The following is a 19436-nucleotide window of genomic DNA, read 5'->3' on the forward strand; positions in this document are numbered from 1 at the left end:
GCAAGGGATCAATGTGACTTATATCATAAGTTATATGTTGTTCATATTGCAGATATCTTGTTGCTACTGCTTAAAGGGCTCACAATTTCAATGTGTAAAAACCAGGTCTCAGGTGCATGATTAGCGCAAAAGAAACCCAAACATGCATCCAAAAAGACCAAAGAAGGTCAAATTGTAGCCTGCCAAAAAGTTAACATCATTAAAAATGTTTCAAATAATAAGAAACTGGGTACAACATTCTAGCAGTAGAGGATAAAAAAATACCATGCTTCCTTTGTTAAAACCCAAATTTCCAAGAACAGAAACACAAAAATGGGCACTAAATAAAATGTAGGGTTAACTAGTATTACCCCCACTAGATGAGCCAATTAGGATTTCCCCCCACTAGATGGCCAATTAGGGTCTCCCCCCTAAACACACTGTCAAATTGGATTGACTGTTTAATTTCAAGTCAAGCAACTGGAAATGACAAAAATGTCTTCATTGTTTTTTAAAAAAAAATGTTCAATTTTAATTAGGTGGGGGCAATTGTGTCATTTTCAGCTATTTGACTTAAAAGTTAACAGTCAAACCAAGTGTGTTTGGAGGAGACCCTAATTTCCCATCTAAGAGGAAATCCTAATTGGCTCATCTAGTGGGGGGTAATACTACTTAACCCTAAAATGTACTACTGTTTCTATTTCCCAAGAGACAAGCACAGCTCACAATGAACACCCTCAAAATCACTTCGTAGAAACAAGCATGGGTACAAGTACAAGTGTACAACAGAGCTGTAAACACCCTAAATCCTCCAAGTATCCAAATAAATACCAGGACCGAGAACCCACAAATGTAAAAAAGTATGCAAGCAAATCGTCCAGAAACCAATAGCAACATTACATTCAAAGAGTATAAGTCCAAATTTGAGCACGCAAAAGACAGATTAACTACAATGATCACTGCTGATATGTTGAGAAGAAAATGCCCTGCAAACTCCCCAAGAAGATTACTAAAAGCTCCACCAGGACCAGAAATAGACACAAAAGTCAAATCCAAAACTTCCCAGTTAATCTCGGTGACTTCAAACAAGATACTAAACAATACAACAACATTCCTCAAAAGTGATCAAGCTATCAAGACCTATAACCACGACGTTCATATGGACCAACACGATCACGGTTGTTTCGGTCACTTCCCGACGCCCCACGACTGCCAGAATCCTTACTGCGTCCACGACTATAAGGATCTCCATTACGATAAGGTCCACCACTATAGCGACCTCTACCGCCCCCACCACTACCATCATCCCTTCCTCCATACCTCCCCCCTCTTCCACCATCATCACCAGAGGGACACTCCCGAGCAAAATGGCCAGGTTTTCCACATTTAAAACACTCACCCCCTCCACCTCCACGAGAGCTTCCATAGTCACGGTCACGACCATGATCGCGGTCATCATCACGGTCACGACTACCAAAATCCTTTCTGCGTCCACCATTATAACGATCTCCATTACGGTCAGGTCCACCACTATAGCGACCTCCACCATCCCCACCACCACCATACTTATCATCCTTTCTTCCATACCTCCCCCCTCTTCCACCATCATCACCAGAGGGGCACTCCCGAGCAAAATGGCCAGGTTTTCCACATTTAAAACACTCGCCCCCTCCACCTCCACGAGAGCTTCCATAGTCACGATCACGACCATGATCGCGGTCATCATCACGGTCACGACTGCCAAAATCCTTTCTGCGTCCACCATTATAACGATCTCCATTACGGTCAGGTCCACCACTATAGCGACCTCCACCATCCCCACCACCACCATACTTATCATCCTTTCTTCCATACCTCCCCCCTCTTCCACCATCATTGCCAGGACACTCCCCGGCAAAATGCCCAGGTTTTCTACATTCAAAACACTCTCCTCCTCCGCCTCCACCTCTACCTCCACGAGAGCTTCCATAGTCACGGTCACGACCATGATTGCGGTCATCATCACGATCTCGACCAGAGCCTTGATGAGGCTGAGCTTTATCAACAGTAATAGCTTGACCATCTGAACTCACTTGACTGTTGAGACAATGCTTCTTAACATAATTAAGCTCCATAGCCGAACAGCTAGGAGTTGTTGAAACAACCTTCTTCGGCTGCAGAAGTTGTAAAGCCCGCTCCAATTCTTCCCGAGATGAGTGTGAGGAGTAACATATGTGCCAAACGCCAAAAGAATCCTTCTTTGCCCCAGTGGGCATCTCTTTTCTTTGTGAACCAGTTTCCGGGTCCTCTTCAAATACATACCACTGTACTGAGGGGCGGATAAAAAGAGGTTCAGGCTGAAAGTTAAGCCTTGCTGCTTCCAGTTTTGCTCTTGCTTTTTCATAAAACTTATAAAAAACTTCAAATATTTGGAAGCGGGAAGATTCATCTTCAGTCAAGACTTCAGGAGCTGTGATTGTTAAAGCTTGAAAACATTCTGCATTGTTAATCCTATCAACGTATACTTTTGACCCAAATGTTCTGGATACTTCTACCAGAAGCTTATCTTGCGCAAGAAGATTGCATGTGAGATACACCACAGGGGCATTAGGATGCTCCCATATGCAATTGATCACCTGCTCCATCACAAAACGTTTTAGAATTTTTGTGCGAATACTTTACACTTATTCAGAAGGATACGCCAAAATGAAAACTGTCAGATGAATGTTAGAGAGATTTTGGTACTACTGTACATTTACTGAAAAAAATATTTAAAGTCTCTATGAATAAAATATAAAATCCAAAAATATTTTTTGTTTTTGATAAAAAACTTTTTTTTAAGAAAAAAGGTTAAACATGTTTATACAAAAACTGTTTTTAGAATAAATATTTGAGTATTGTTAAAAAAATGATTTTTTAAAAAAAAATGAAAAAAACCATGCTCAAGTCCTTGAAATTTTAAGCCAATAATCTATTTTTTAAAATAAAGTAAAGTGAATAAACTTCTAAATCTTTGAAATTGTTGGACAAAACTTAACATCCATTGAATTCCATTTACTGTCTTCATGTATGTGTGAAATGAAATAGTCTTTCTCAATCGATTATCCAAATAAAATCCATAACAAGCCATGGTTTAAGCAAAAGCATATCATACCTGTATGATTGCAGAATATGCTCGGAAACTTAATAAAAGTATTCCCGAAAGTACAATCTAGGAACAAGTTATCAAGGCAACACTTGGGCTCTCTTTCCTTTTCCCCAACATATTTCTCCGGTAAATTTTGCAAACACTCTGGGGTCAATCTACAATCTCCAGTGTGCAAAATATTACCAAAATTTCCTTCAAATAAAAACATAATTGCTCCTGAATACACACCAAAAAAAATACAGCTAAAAATCGCATGATACAATCACATAAAACATAAATTGTCAATACCAAACAAGCCTTAAAAGCATAAAAACAGAGAAGCCAAATATCAAAATTAAATTAACAATTACCAGGGCAATGATTCGCATCAAAAGCCGAAACAGAGAAAGTCCCGTCAGGATCTTCAATAACAACTTTTCCCCCAATCTCAATTTCAACAAATAATGATGCATCAAGCTGAAAAACAATCAAATTAGACTTAAATTCAAGTTGGGCATCTCTCCAAACTGAGAAAAACACCAAAACTTAACCAAAAAAAAAACAAAAAGGGGCCAGACCTGGGGATATTGTTGGAGGACTATGGTTTTGGTGACATGAGTAGAGTAGATTGGGTAAGAAGCGTGTGCAGTTATTCCAGAAGAGTGATCTTTGTGGGCATGAGTCAGGAAATGGTGTCGTTTTCTGTCTGAAGAAGGTGACCATGTATCTACCGAAAAGGGCAGTTCTATAGGCATCTCTATTGGCAAATTTTTTTTCATTTTTTTGCTGTTTGCAGAGAGAGAGGGAGAGATGAAATGTGGGGAAGGTTTTTTATAGTGGTTTGTTACTTTGTTTGAAGCTTCTAAGAGAAGAAATGGAGGGAAGACGTCCCCACCTCCCACTAAACCTCACTGCTTTTTCAAAACCCAATTGTAATGACGAAAATGACCCTGGATGTATCTTTTCCTCTTTTCAGAAATGAAACACTTTCCCTCCTTATTTCCCTCTTTCCAATATTAACAAAACACAAAAAAAATGAAGAAACAAATTCAAGAATGAGCTCAATTTGGATGTGACGACGTTGAATAGATGAAGATGAAAAAAGAAACTCGAAAAAGTGGGGAAATGAACCAATATTCAAGTTCTACAAAATAAGGAAGAAGAAGATGAGGGTCGATAGTGAGAAATCAGAAGCAAGTAATAATTGTTTCTAATCCCAATTATGTTTTTCTACCATGTATCTACCGAAAAGGGTAGTCCTTTTGGAATTTCTATTGCCATTATAAAAAAATTCTTTTGCAAATTTTTCAGTTGTTTGCCAGAGAGAGAGAGATGAACTGTGGGGAAGTTTTTTTTTTTTTGGCGGTTTGTTTGAAGCGTCTAAGAGAAGAATTGGAGGGAAAACGGTTTGTAGAACCGGGTTTTTGGACAAACCCGGATCGGTTCATCTGATATTTTAGTTTCGGGCAACCTCTGAAAATTAAAAAGATTGGTAAAAGGCGAAAATTACAAATGACGTCAGTGTGCATAAATTTGGGTGGAAATTTTCTTAGAATGGCTCAATTATGATGTGAATAACAGAGACTAGATTATAATGATACAGATTTACAGAACATATGTGACATTGTAATTATACAACTGTTCATACAGATGTAAATACAGTAAAATCAGCAAGTGTCGATTGAAAAAATCACCAACACCACCAGAGCACCTTCTTTCTATTAGGAGCCATGAAGAAGATAGGGTATGTAAAGGTGCGTTTTAGTTCACCTTTACATATAATACTAGAAAGAGAATGGAATTGAATGTGGGAAAAACCAAATTCGTTGATGGCTTGTCCGCCTTGATCTTATTCTCGATTCGGGGAAGAAAAAAGAATCGGTGCCCGTGAAGTTTATATGGAAGGTATTTATAGGTGGTGACAGTAAATCTTTACCTAACACATGTAAAAATCAACACAAGTATAAGGTAGAGATTGTGAAAAGAACGTGTTTGTAGGTCCTTGTAATGATGAAGATTAGTAGCGACGAGTTAGTAGCTTGCGGTAGTGATTAGTAGTTTGCCGTAGTGATTTGTGTAAGTGCAGCTTTAGTAATGATTGTTTCTAGAAGGAGGGCTGAGCCATGGTATAGAACGATTTGCGTGGTGATGCGTGAGTCGATCTGTCTTAGAGCGATATCGCAGCTCGTGAACTTGAGCTAATGATGTAGGTCGTTCTGAAGGTAGTTCGGATAACTAAATCAGAGGTTGGTGCGGTATTTCCATCATGCTGAGCACGTGTTTGATATTCCTGAAAGAGAATATCACTCCCTCACAGGGCATTACCAACTGATGCATGAACTCAGGTTTCAGAGCCACCACAAATTGGCGGGGGGCCTGAATTACGGCTCACCAAAATTTCTCAAAAAAAAAACAAAAATATAATTAACATGACAAAACAAAACCGACCGGACGTACAAAAAAAAAAGAAACCCAAAAATCCCTCACGTTCTCTCTACTCTCAACCTTCTTGACTTCTCCTTCCTCCCTTGCCTATTTGAAAAAAATTGTATCTAAAATTTAAATGTTGCATTACCTTTCTCATGTAGTTGTTTTAGTAGTCATGGAAGTAGGTATAACTCACTCACGTGGGTTGGTTTAATAGTGTGTATTAGGAATTTAGGATCATAGGATGCACTCTTCCTCATTATGAAGAGTATATCACCTCTAATTTAGTATATATGTGTTTAGTATAAAATAATATCTTGTTTTGATTGGAGAAAGTTTGCACCTAGCCCTAAGATCCGTTAGAAGTTACGGGAAGCTTTGTGTGCAAACAAAAATGTCGATCAATACTTTTAGGCAGTTCTTCAAGACATATAGGGTTTAATAACGAAAACTGTACAAAGAACCCATGAATTTTGACTTATTGGATACTGTGATTGCCAAATTTGTGCCTCAATCGACAAATTCCATTGTAGCTTTTTGTATATAGCAAAGCTTGATAAGTTGTTTCCTCTCAAAGGTTTATACTTCTTTTTTGGTGTTTTAATTTCTAGGGTAATTTTGACTTAACCCCCCTACGGAAGTAAGCGGTTTGACTAAACCCCCATTTTTAAAATCATTTGAGTTTGCCCCCAAGGTCAATTTTGTGTGTAACAGGACGTTGGTATTTTAGCTATTGACCATTTTACCCTTATGAAATATTAAATTACATTAACACGTTAAACCTAGCTTTGCTAAAACCCCCAAACGTTGCCATTATTTAATTCTTGCACTCTCTCTCATAATTATTTTACATAATGGTCATTTTGCCTTTATGTTGGGTTTCCGCCACATTAAAACGTAATACCCATTTGGGAAAACCACCCAAATATTGCCCTAATATATATATATATATCTCTCTCTCTCTCTCTCTCTCGTATGTGGAGATTGTTGGTAAGTCTCGTTCTCGTTTATATACATTTAATTTAGTTTTGTTTAAACAGATTACATTTATTCCTTCATTGATCGGACGGACCAACCGCATGAAAAGATGATGGAATGTTCCTATCTATTGACTTGATGTCTAAACTCTAGTCCTCTTATGCCTCCATAGACCATGATAAACAGATCAATTTGTGATTTATTCTTTGTTTTAATTAGGTTAAGCCAAATCAACTTAGTGAGTAAAAAACTAACGAAAAGGGGACAAATAAAAAAAATAATAATACTGGGGACAAAATATTATATTGTCTAAATGCAAGTTAAAATGATGGAAAATCAGAGAGCTCAAGATTGGCATTATACTGGTTTTGGTGAACGAAGTGTGCCCAACTATCTTTTTTCCACGACCGCCAAATGGTGCACATATATGGTTTTCTGCATGTATGAGTTGATCTATCCTAAAATGTATGTGATGGTTAACTTGCAAGTTCAGGCCACTTCCATCTACCCTTTGGTCCGTGTTTCCAATCGTGCAATTAGGCATCTTCAGTCACATTGCACACACACATGAATCTTATCAAATCGCATGCATGTATTGCCAAAGCTAGCATGTTAACAATTTAAATATCTTCTCTAGAAATAGCAAATAATATGAATAATTATGAAACAAGAGTAAACCAATCCATTCCTGAATGAGGATATATATCTTTAATGACTTAGTACGTACTGACACTCAATTAATCTTTTGTACAATGAATTAATGAAATGGCTATAGATGTTCAACAATAATGACAAACGAAGGCAACGATATACCAAATTGCCTTACCACCACCCCGTCAACTTAGATCACCACCACCCCTCCTCTCTTTCTTAGACCACCACCGCCACCCCTGGGTGCTTCAACTATACCGATATTCACGATCTACAAACTGGCTTTGGAATGGCCAATGTCCGTTGTTCTGACAGAAAGTAAACTTGTGACTAATATCACTATGCTCCCTCTAAAATTTACCATACATGGCCTTTGGCCTAATACAAATCTTACAAATGATAAGGCAGAAGAATTCGATGTAACTAAGGTAACTCGTGTTTTTCTGCATGATATCCTAACCGTTTAAAACAGGAAAGAGTAGCTAGATCCTAGATCAAACGTTTAGATTGAAAGACACGTGGGAACTAAGAGTATGGGGACAACGAGTACCATTGACCAATTTCCTTTAGTTGACTTTTGCAATAATATTCTTTTCCCCACGATTAAATTTATCTAACAGAGGACAAGTTCAGTTCTCTCCTAAGTAATTCTAGTTTTGGGTTGGCAGAGTCATCCACCCCAAACAACGCAACAGTTGCCGATGATGTTTGCCTTCTAGGGCTAATGAGGTTTTGCGTGCTGGGGCTATCAAAACTTTTCCTTCTAAAGTTATCGCGTGAAGGGGACTCAAGACCAAAGCGAGAGTTCCCAAGTACAGGTGGCAGCTTTTCAAAAACTGAAGTTATCGTCTCATTCACCCATAACCTTGGCGAACCAAGTATAAGTGGTATGTGACTTGAGTGGCTTCTCAATGCAAATAAAAATCGCCCAATGAACAGAGATCTTTCAACAATTGTTACCAGGTATGTAGAGTTCATGTCCTCTTTACCGTTGCCAAGGGAAGTAGAAAGGTGTCCAAGCTCCTCTTCAAGTTCCCCCAATATGGCTGATACGCTTTCATAGCATTTTTCTTGCAGATACGGCGCTAGCTCTTTTAACCTTGAAGCAGATTTCTGAGACTCTAGAAAACACAAAAGATCCTCTAGAGTAAACTTGTATCTACTGTCCACAACATCTCTAATTCGAGCAACTTCTGGCCCAAAATAAGCATTAAGGCAAGTATGAAAATCCTTTTCGTCTGGTGTGGCTTTCAGTCCATTATGAAAAATACGAGAGAGAGAGAGTGCAAGAATTAAATAATGGCAACGTTTGGGGGGTTTTATGGAAAAATTTAGGTTTAACGATGTTAATGTGGGGGTCAATATTTTATAAGGGTAAAATGGTCAATAGCTAAAATACCAACGTCTGTTACACACAAAATTGTAGGGTGGGGGGCAAACTCAAATGATTTTAAAATGGGGTTTTAGTCAAACCGGTACTCATTGTGGTAGTTAAGTCAAAATTACCCTAATTTCTAAGTTGGATCAATTTATATTATATTCATAAAAAACCACGTAAACTCATAGTAGCTCCTTTCCCTATGGACCAACCATCTAAATATTGAGGAAATATCTTCTGTACGCATTGAGTCCATCCATCAAAACTGTTACAACATATCTTTTGTAAGAATTGAAATCGATATCTCTTTGGTGACATATAATTGGAGCAAAAATAGAACTAGATCAAACTAAAACATTAGTGTCTTAACATACACCAAAATAATTGTATGCAATGCAATCTCTTAGTTTTGTACCAGACAAAGCCTCAAATGTTTCCCTTTTTGCGGCTCACCCTCACTCAAAATCCTGGCTCCACCACTGCCACCACTTTACATTCTCTCGTAATCAAGCTTATCTGACTGCAAATTAGCACATGAAAGGCAAAGTTCAACTTAGTGCTTCAACCCATCCGTATACTGTAGAACAAAAAATTACGTCTCGAACCCGAACTTAAGTACATAGGAGAAAATAAGATGGAAGCATTCTCCAGTCTTGTTAAGTGCACCACCTCATATCTACAGTATTTGAATCCGTTCACCCTTCATATTTGCTGTTATACTTTGGCTAGTATCTGATCATGCATTGTGTTTATACAATTATCTATAACACTATACGTACAATCTCCCAGATACATTGCATCAAAAGGTACTTGCTGTTATACCAACGTTTTCTTTTATTGGCTAGTATCTTGAGCTCAACATACAGCTTCAAATTGTCAAAAAGTTTAAGCAGTGGAGCACCTTTATAAGCATTTCTGTTGGAAGCCAAGCTGGTGAAGTTGGTATTCCAACCCAAGCAATCTGTAAACCATGTAACAGCAGATCAAACGGATATCCCAAACTCACTGAAAGACTATTTGTGCAATTCATCTGTTCATAAATACATAACTAAATTAAATAAAACTATAGGTGATGCTACTGCCAGACAACTACTCACAAGGTCTTATATCATATTTGCAGACCTAGACAAATTATTCACACGACGATGTGATTGGGTGTAGTGATAGTTCTAATATGAAATATTCTAGTATTCAAAAATACTAACCAACTTATTTACACATATTTCTGATTGTTATAAACCATAATAAAGTCATGTTCTAAGTTTCAAATACAAATTCAAATACTTCAGAAAAAATACAACAAGTGAAACCAAACAAAGAAAACTTGCAAAAACTGACAGATTAATATCCACAAAGCAAGGAGATAATCTAGTAATCTACTATTTTAAGATTGGGAAATTGATGAATATTGAGGGAAGAGAACTTACTGTTTTGTAGCTTTGAGAATTTGTCAGTTTACAATCAATTTTGGTCTCCAACTCTCCCTTTAACTCAAGTTCCACTCTCTATTACTCATTTTAAATAAATTTAATAATTATATCCACTTTTTTTATTTTTTCATTATCTACCACCACCCTGACCACCGCCACTATTTAATATTATCAAACCTAGCCCAAGTCTCAACCCTGTAAAGAGATTGGGTTATTGGGTTGTTCGTTATAGATATAAATTTAATAAACTGATCTATGTATAATTATTAGACAATAGTCCACGTCAGCTAGTTTCTAGAAGAAAGTTTGTTAGTGAAGAAACTGTATTCTGTTAGTTAGTTAGTTTTCTGTTTTGAATTCAGTTAGACAATGAATGTAATACTATATAAAGTGTAATTGTAGTTCATAAACATTTCAATGAGAATACTATTGTTCAACATGGTATCAGAGCAGAGAAACCAAATGGTGATCTCGATCCCTTTTTCAATAAATTTCCTCATCCTCAAAAATCAATTTCTCTAATTAAGTTTTTTGATCGAATCAAACCTTTGATTCAATCAATCTTTACTCAATCAACCACGAAATCAAGCTTTTGATTTCATTTTTCAAATTTAAGATCTATCCTCAATCAACCACGAAATCAAGTTCTTGATTTCATTTTTCAGGTTTCTTTCACATCAATCATCGATTTCACTAAACATCATGAATACCTCAACCAACATTGCTAATTTTGTTCCAATCAAGCTAAGCAAAGACAATTATCTGCTATGGAAGTCTTTATTTCTTCCAATTCTAAGAAGCAATGGTTTAACAAGCTTCATTGATGGAACAGGAGTGTGTCCACGAGAAATTTTAGTCACTGGTTCTGGAGAATCAAGAGTTGATACTGTGAATCCAGAGTTTACTGAATGGAATAAGAAGGATCAAAACTTACTTATCTGGTTAAATGCTACTATCTCCGAATCACTACTTCCTTATGTTGTTGGAGCTCCAACAGCAAGAATTCTATGGAGCACTCTAGAAAAACGTTTCTCATCAATTTCTCGCTCGCACAAGCTTCAACTCAAATCAAAGCTTCAAAACTTGAAGAAAGGTAACTCAACTATCTCTGAATTTTTACAGAAAGTAAAAGAAATTTCTGATAATCTTGCTGCTGTTGAGAGTGCTGTTGAAGAAGAAGATTTGATAATGTATGTTTTGAATGGATTATCTTCTGATTATGATACGTTTGGTACATCTCTGAGAATGAGAACTGAACAAGTAAGTTTGGATGAATTACATGGGTTGTTGCTAACAGAAGAATTGAATATTGAATTGAGGAATCTCAATTTAATGCAAAATAATACTGTGAATCAAGCTTTTTCTATTTTGTTAATCATAATCAATATTCAAGAGGGGGTTATAACAATAACAGAGGTGGTTATAACAATAATAGAGGTGGTTATAGCGGCAATACTGGTGGGTTCAGAGGAGGTAACAATGGATATTATAGAGGCAGAGGAAGAATTAATAGAGGAGGACATAATAACACTGCTTATAATGGTGGAAATGGTTATACTGGTGGTCACAATGGTGGTGGTTTTCCACAGCAGTCTAATAGCCAAATCAACACTACAAACAAGTGTTTTCAGTCTGGACCTGCTGGTACAAGACCAGTTTGCCAAATTTGTGGAAAGCTAGGTCATTATGCTATTGATTGTTATGACCGTATGAATTTTGCCTTTCAAGGTAAGATTCCACCAAAAACTTTAAAGGCTATGGTAGCCCACAGGAGCAATGAAACATCAACATCGGGTTATGGAAACACTCAATACAGTTTCTCAACATGATGGACAATATGATCCTACCGCAAATTCAAACCGGTATATGGATAGTGGTGCAACCAACCACATGACTTCGATGTTGGAAATCTGAATTATCATCAACCTTCTTGTGGTGGAGATCAAGTTCAGGGTTGGAGATGGTCTCAATCTTAACATTGCAAACTTTGGTAAAGCACTTCTAAAACTCCTACTCAATCTACTTTCCGGTTAAACAACATCTTACATATTCCTAAGATTTCACAAAACCTTCTCTCAGTACACAAATTTACTAGTGACAATGACTGCACTATTATATTTACATCATCTCATTTCTTTGTCAAGGACAACAAAACACGAAGATCCGTTTTTCGGGGACAAACTAAGCATGGCCTCTATCCCATTTCATTATCATCCACTGGTCAAGACTCACATTTGCATACAAAGCATTCATTGGTGAAAGATCAAGTTCCAGTACTTGGCACCAAAGATTAGGACATCCAGCTAGTTCTATTCTGCAAGATAAAGTTGTTCATCGGTATGACTTGCCCTTGAACACGACTAGCAAGCATACTTTACGCACTTCATGTCAATTTGGCAAAAGTTCTCGGCTTCCTTTTGTTTTGTCTACTTCCAAGTGTAATAAACCTTTACAGCTTTTACATGTAGACCTATGGGGTCCTTCACCTATACTCTCTCTCGTAAAAGGATTCAAATACTATGCATCAATAATAGATGATTTCTCAAATTATTGTTGGATTTTTCCACTATGTGTCAAATCTGATTTCGTAAAGTATTTCAAATTTTCAAACTTCAAGTTGAAAATCTCTTAAACACCAAAATCAAAAATTTTAGATCGGACAATGGTGGTGAGTTTACAAGCAATGTTTTTGAAGATTTTCGTCAAATCGGGGAATCAAACATCAATTCAGGTTGTCCTCACACTCCACAACAAAATGGTGTTGTGGAGAGAAAACTGAACATATCTACGAAGTTAGGAAGAACCTTATTTGCTCAAAGTACTATTCCTTGGGTAGAAGTATTTGAAACGTCCATTTTTCTTATAAACAGACTTCCAGTAAAGAGGTTTAACTTCATCTCACCTTATGAAAAACTTTTTCATAAAACACCAAAATATCTTTTCTTCAAAAGTTATGGGTGTGCATGCTATCCTTGGCTACGCCCATATACATCAAATAAGTTTCAAGCAAGAAGTAAAGAGTGTGTTTTTCTTGGTTATAGTTTAAATCATCAAGGTTACAAGTGTCTTGACGTTTCAACTGGAAAAGTTTTTACTTCAAGAAATGTTGTCTTCAATGAAAATCATTTTCCATTCAAAAGTCTTCCTTCCAACCACAATGCATCTGAAACTTTCACAATACCTTTGATCATTCCCTTTTCTCAATTTTTACCTTCTTCCAACAATATACCTCAAACACCAAATTTCACTCACAGTCCTCCAGTTTCACATATTCCTACAAATTCAACTTCAACACCTATCATATCTCAACCTTCTACCTCTGTTCAACCTCAATCATCTCAACCTTCTACCTCACAACCTACACAACTCGTAAAATCAAAAACAATTCGAAGAAGACCAGTCCCCTCTGTTGTGAATACTCATACAATGAACACAAGGTTAAAGGATGGTATTGTAAGGAAAAAGGCACTTCACTCTACTAAGCATCCTTTACCATTATTTATTATAGTGCTTCAACTTTTTTACCTTCACTTCCAACATGTTTTAGTCAAGCTTTCAAGCAAAAAGAGTGGAGAGAAGCCATGGCTGAAGAATACAATGCATTACTCAAGACAAATACTTGGACCTTGGTTCCTTATAAGAATCAAAATGTAGTGCAGAACAAGTGGGTATTTCGAATCAAGGAAACTGCTGAAGGTAAACTAGACAAGTTGAAAGCTAGATTGGTGGCTAAAGGGTTTCAACAAAAGGCTGGAGTTGATTTCAGTGAAATATACAGTCCTGTAGCAAAGCCTGCTACAATAAGATTGGTTCTTACCATTGCGGTTCAAAATGATTGGGTCATCAAACAATTGGATGTTAGCAATGCCTTCCTTCATGGTCACTTAAGAGAAGAGGTTTACATGGCACAACCTGCTGGTTTTATCAACAAGGACAAGCCATCATTTGTTTGTAAGTTAAACAAATCTTTGTATAGCCTAAAACAGGCTCCTCGTGCCTGGTACTCTGAACTTATGGGAGCTTTACTTGCATTGGGTTTTCAGACGTCTGAAGCAGATCACTCACTCTTTGTACAAATTCATCAAGACCTAGTTACTTACATTTTGGTGTATGTTGATGACATCTTACTTACAGGAAATTCATTGTCGCATTGTGAAACAATAATTCAGAGGTTGAGCATACAGTTTGCAATGAAAGACTTGGGGAATATAAGTTACTTTCTAGGTTTGCAGATTACAAGGACTAAAAACTATATGTTTTTATGTCAGACTAAATATATTTTAGATATTCTTCAAAAGCATGATATGTCAGAAGCAAAGCCTGTCTCCACCCCAGCTGCTACTAATTCAAGACTTGATAATATCACTGGAGATTTATTAGAAGACTCTACAAAATACAGACAAATAGTTGGAGCCTTGCAATATCTTACATGGAGCAGACCAGATATTTCTTTTCTCAAGAATCGGGTTTGTCAAGACTGCAATTTCCAAGAACTACTCATTTAGTCTGCAGAAAAAGGATTTTAAGATATCTCAAAGGTACTTTTAGATTATGGAATAATGATAAGAAAAGGAAGTTCACAAATTCAAGCTTTTTTCGATTGAAGTTTTGGATCGATGTCGGTCGATTTAAGATCTACAAGTGGTTATCTAGTATTCTATGGAAATACTCCAATTTCTTGGTCGAAAGAAGCAACCTCATTGTCTCAAGATCAAGTCTGAGTCCGAGTACCGGTCATTAGCTCACACTAGGGGTGGGCAATGGGCGGTCGGGCTAGCCCGCCCTAAACATTTAAAGCCCCGGATATTAGGGTCGGGTTGGCCCGCCCCCTAAAGTCGGCATAGGGTCGGGTCGGGCCGGTCACAAGTCTAAATCTCAAGCCTCGACCACGACCCTAGCCCTCTTTAAGGGCTTTAGGGTCGGGCTTTTAGGGCTTTAGGGGACCTATATATTTTCTTTTTTTTTTTACTACATCGGTTTTAAAACTCATTTATATTACAAAAATGTACAATAATCTACAAACTCAAAGTCCAACCAATCTAGTAATAATCTCAGTATAAGTCAAAAATTTAAAATGCACATCCACAATCTAATGAACTGAAAGTACATGAGAGTTCGAATTTGTTCTTCCTTGTACTCAAACCTCACTAAAATTACATTTAACATTGAAATACATAGACAAATAATTATATTATCATTTTAAAGGAAGAAGTAATAGATATAAAGAAGAAACATAATAGTTTTGGTTAAGGGTCATGGAAGTTGTTAAACTATTTGTAATATCATAAATTATTTTTATAATAGATTCAAACAAATATAATATTACCTTTCTTCTAATTTAAAAGTGATTCAAGCTTTGTATATGGAAATGAAAATATTGGCTTTTGAACAAGTGATGGAGAAAGGTTTGAGATTACAAATGTCATTTTTCCGACAAAAGGGTGTTTTTGGTTTCTATGTTACAAATGTCCGCTCGTATTTTGCTTTAATGGTGTGGAAGGAAACCTTTAGTTTTAGACTTGGCTTGGATGTGAATAAAAATATAATTTATAAGAAATAAGTGAGAAAAGAAATTGAGAATAATAAGTTATGGACTTTGACTTGATGATCAAAGGAATAAAGTCTTATTTTTATTAGGCTAGTGCTCATTGTTCTTCATGGCTGCTAAGTTGACAAGTTTTTGTTATATAAAACAAGTTATTGGAAGTACCCTTGGGTGTAAGTGATAAATTACAAAGGACAATGTTATTTTAATTGAAAATATTTAACAAAGAGTTGGACAATTATGGTATGTGTATTTATAGTGAAAGTATGAAACAGGGCCGGTTAGGGCTTGGTTAGGGCTTGGTTAGGGTCGGGCCTATGTTTTAGAATCTTATCCCTAGCCCTGCCCTAGAAGGCATTAGGGCGGGCGGCCCGCCCTAAACTCTGTGAGGGCTTTATTGTGAGGGCTTTATAGGGCTTAGGGTCGGGTCGGTCAGGGCCGGGTTAGGATCGTTAGGGCCAAATTCCCACCCCTAGCTCACACTGTAGCAGAACTTTCGTGGCTTAAAAACTTATTCAGAGATCTACACATTCCTATTTACACTCAACCACTCTTGTGGTGTGATAACATCAGTGCCATCTCATTAGCCTCAAATCCAGTGTTTCATGCACGCACTAAACATATTGAAGTGGATTACCATTTTGTAAAAGAATTTGTCACAAGCAAAGCAATTCAAATAAAATATGTCTGCAGCCAAGATCAACTAGCGACATTCCGACAAAAGGCTTATCAAAGCAACGCGTCATCTCTATCTCCAATCCAAGCTATCAAGAGTTTCTAAACCTACTTGCTTGAGGGGGTATATTAGACAATAGTCCACGTCGCCTAGTTTCGAAGAAAGTTTGTTAGTGAAGAAACCGATTACATTAGTTAGTTAGTTTTCTGTTTTGAATTCAGTTAGACAATGAATGTAATACTATATAAAGTGTAATTGTAGTTCATAAACATTTCAATGAGAATACTATTGTTCAACAATAATAAGGTTGTTAATTCTCCAATGGTTAGTGGGCATATCATTTTCCCTGTAAAATTTAGGTTCAATCACACACTTAGCTGTTATTAAAAACTCTATTTGTAAGGGAAATTTTTTTTTATTAATATCCACATGCTATCTCTATTAGTAAAATACACCATAATTAACCTGGCCTTTTAAATTAGACCAGCCTTTTTTCTACCACCTAATACCCCTAATTAAATACAAAAAAATATTATTCAATGTCTTAAAAAGGACTATTTCGTCATTTAATTTTTATTTTATTTATACCCTTCAATTTACAACACGGACAAAGGAGTTTTATGTAAATTAGGGACAAAACCCAAATCCACTATCTTATATTGACATGTATGCGTGGTGTTATTTTGCCATTAATACCCACTTAAATACCATTAATACCCACTTAACTACTACTTCGAAGTTCTTTCAACTTCCCTCTTTTCTCCATGAACTCTTTCCAGTACTGGTTTTTGCTTTATGCTTCCAATTCCGGTTAGATCGAACAGAACTAAAGAAGGACTTCAGAAAAATTTCACTGTTATGCGTGGTTACTGATATACAAAACTTTATTACCTTTGTTCAATGCCTTCACCCGAAGATCTTTTCTCTACCCTCAATCGACATATCCATAGATCTGATTTCGAACAAGCGGTTAAAGTTTCAGATCAAGGTATTTTTATATTAATTAATCTTTTTACAATTTTATATTTTTCTTCAGACTATTAATTTATTTTATTTTATTTTATAGTTCTTGGTATTATTCCTGGTGACGTTGACGCTTTGCGTTGTAAAATTGTGGGGTTGATTAAGGTGGATGATTATGATAAGGCTCTTTCCACCATTCAAAATCTACCCTCTACTCTCAACGACTTCAATTTCTATAAGGTAATAACAATAATCTATAAGGATTAACTGTATGGATTTTTTGGTCTATAGTTACATGAGTTTCAGATTTAACTGTATTTTTGTGAATATGAATCATCCATGGAGAAAACTGGATTGTTTGGTGTTTTTAATTGTGAAATGTGTCCTTGATAATGACTTGGCCTATATATATCTATTAGAGCTGAACAATTTTTTTTTTTTTTTTTTTTTATCTAAGTAGGCATACTGCCTGTACCGACAAAACAAGTTGGATGAAGCTCGAGTGTATGCATTATCGAGCAAACATCCGCTACTATGTTGTTAGAGACTCGGGTTCTATATCGTTTAGGAAGAATGGATCGTGTATGGATGTCTATCAAAGACTTGAAGTTTTAAGATCGTGTCTTTAGAAGTCAACATTGTTGCATGTTTGGTATCATTTGGAAGAGCATCCGAAGTTCAAGGAATGATGGATTCGCTTTTAAGGTCAAAGCAGATAGAAGCTTTGAGTGGGATACAACATCTTGCTTGCTCTTTGGTTCAACAGATGAAATACACGGAGGCAAAAACATTGTTGCTTACTTCTCAAAGGTAACAACGGATAACATTGATGGACCAATGAAGGTTCTCTTATGTGTGTATCGTGTTGTTTTGTGTGTGTGGGTGTGGGTATAGTATTATCTATTAAGTTTCATTTTGGTTGAATTTTAACAAGCTTGTGATGCAGGTAATGACTTTGTCAATCCAAATCTTTTTCATATTGAAGAAATTTCATTATTCTTGTGAGTTTCTAAGTTCTGACTTTGACTTGGTCTTCAATTTCAGGAGTTCATGATCCTTCCAGTGGGAGCCTCCTCTTTCAAAGAGGCAATGAAGATGGGGGTGGAAGTATATCACAATTTGAAGGTACTCATTCTACATTTAATTTCTTTGTACTCATTCTACATTTAATTTCTTTGTGTCGTCATTTTTTCATAACTCAAAAATTGGTACTAAAGTAAATTATTCGCATAGTTCAGTGAACTCATGAGGGGTAGTATCATACGAATATCACAAGTTGAAATAGTTGGGACTAACTAGCTGATATTATTAGAAATATATGTATAAAGAAAAAGAGCAGAATTCAAGAAGGCTATTTACTTTGAACTGAGGATATTTATTATTTGGAGATTCATTTTGCCGTGTTCAAGTGAAAAATGCAAGTAGCATATTGTTGCAGGTATGCTTGGACAATCGCCATTTGTGCAACTTGTGAGTCACAGTTGGGTGGTTGTTTACAGCCATCAACAAGAAGTTGAAGCCGCGGTATTTTTGGGGATTCGAGTTCTCAAGTTGTCGATGTTTAAAACCCAAGAATTTACCTGGGTTCTCAACCCCTTCATCGCGAAGGAAGCACTCTTTATCCAACTTAATCATTGGCAATATACATACCATCATCACCACTTTGGTAAACTCATTATTGGAAATCCTTTAGCTAATTCCACCGAAATAAGTTCAATGAATTTAAGCTACATTTAATAAAATTATCCTTATATTGCCATATTATTATCTGTTAACAATATCTAGTTTGTGCACTTAATAGTTCTTATGTATTGATGTGAACTCATCAAATGCATTACACAGTTATGCATTACGTAATCTGGTTAAAAGTATGTTTAAAAGTCTTAACCGCTAATGTTAGACATGTATAGCTAACTGTTAGTGCTATCATTATCATAGGCATTATACACAAGATTCGGTACCATCTATCTCTATAGTTTGTAAGATATCTGAGAATAGCGGTATTCGTAGATAGTGTAAGATAGTCACATGATAATGCTAACTGTTAAGAATGCAGGTAATTGTAGACATTTTAAGCTATCTGTAGACATGTAGCAAGATGCATATGCACTATACACGCAGTTATGCCGAATTCTTCTATGAATGAAGTAAAGATATCTGAGAATGGTTAGAAGTACTTCAATCTATAAGAATAGGGTACTAATTGGGTCGGACATATGCGCGATTTGATCTATTGTCACAAATAACCGATAATCATGATTTATACCCTATATAATACTTTGGAAACCAATTAACTGAAATAT

General features: G+C 36.4%; 1 protein-coding gene and 3 long non-coding RNA genes across 4 annotated transcripts; 2 read left to right on the plus strand and 2 right to left on the minus strand.

The window, feature by feature from the left end:
- Positions 1–767: 767 nt before the first annotated feature.
- Positions 768–4284, minus strand: LOC147490617 (uncharacterized). Its single transcript, XM_086566868.1, is given in 5 exon segments — positions 768–2594; positions 3113–3131; positions 3133–3322; positions 3457–3562; positions 3664–4284. Coding segments are annotated over 5 exon segments (1998 nt in total). The 5' UTR covers positions 3865–4284; the 3' UTR covers positions 768–1112.
- Positions 4285–8785: 4501 nt separating this feature from the next.
- On the minus strand, positions 8786–11307 carry LOC147490618 (uncharacterized). Its single transcript, XR_015199281.1, has 2 exons — positions 9947–11307; positions 8786–9480 (listed from the first exon to the last, which is right to left on the minus strand). It is a non-coding gene; the product is annotated as an uncharacterized LOC147490618 (long non-coding RNA).
- Positions 11308–16959: 5652 nt separating this feature from the next.
- Positions 16960–17711, plus strand: LOC147490619 (uncharacterized). Its single transcript, XR_015199282.1, has 3 exons — positions 16960–17158; positions 17237–17373; positions 17594–17711. It is a non-coding gene; the product is annotated as an uncharacterized LOC147490619 (long non-coding RNA).
- Positions 17712–17877: 166 nt separating this feature from the next.
- On the plus strand, positions 17878–18669 carry LOC147490620 (uncharacterized). Its single transcript, XR_015199283.1, has 3 exons — positions 17878–17943; positions 18178–18258; positions 18572–18669. It is a non-coding gene; the product is annotated as an uncharacterized LOC147490620 (long non-coding RNA).
- Positions 18670–19436: the final 767 nt, after the last annotated feature.

Source organism: Coptis chinensis, chromosome 6 (genome assembly GCF_015680905.1).
Source record: "Coptis chinensis isolate HL-2020 chromosome 6, ASM1568090v1, whole genome shotgun sequence".
Classification (NCBI taxonomy): Eukaryota; Viridiplantae; Streptophyta; class Magnoliopsida; order Ranunculales; family Ranunculaceae; genus Coptis; species Coptis chinensis.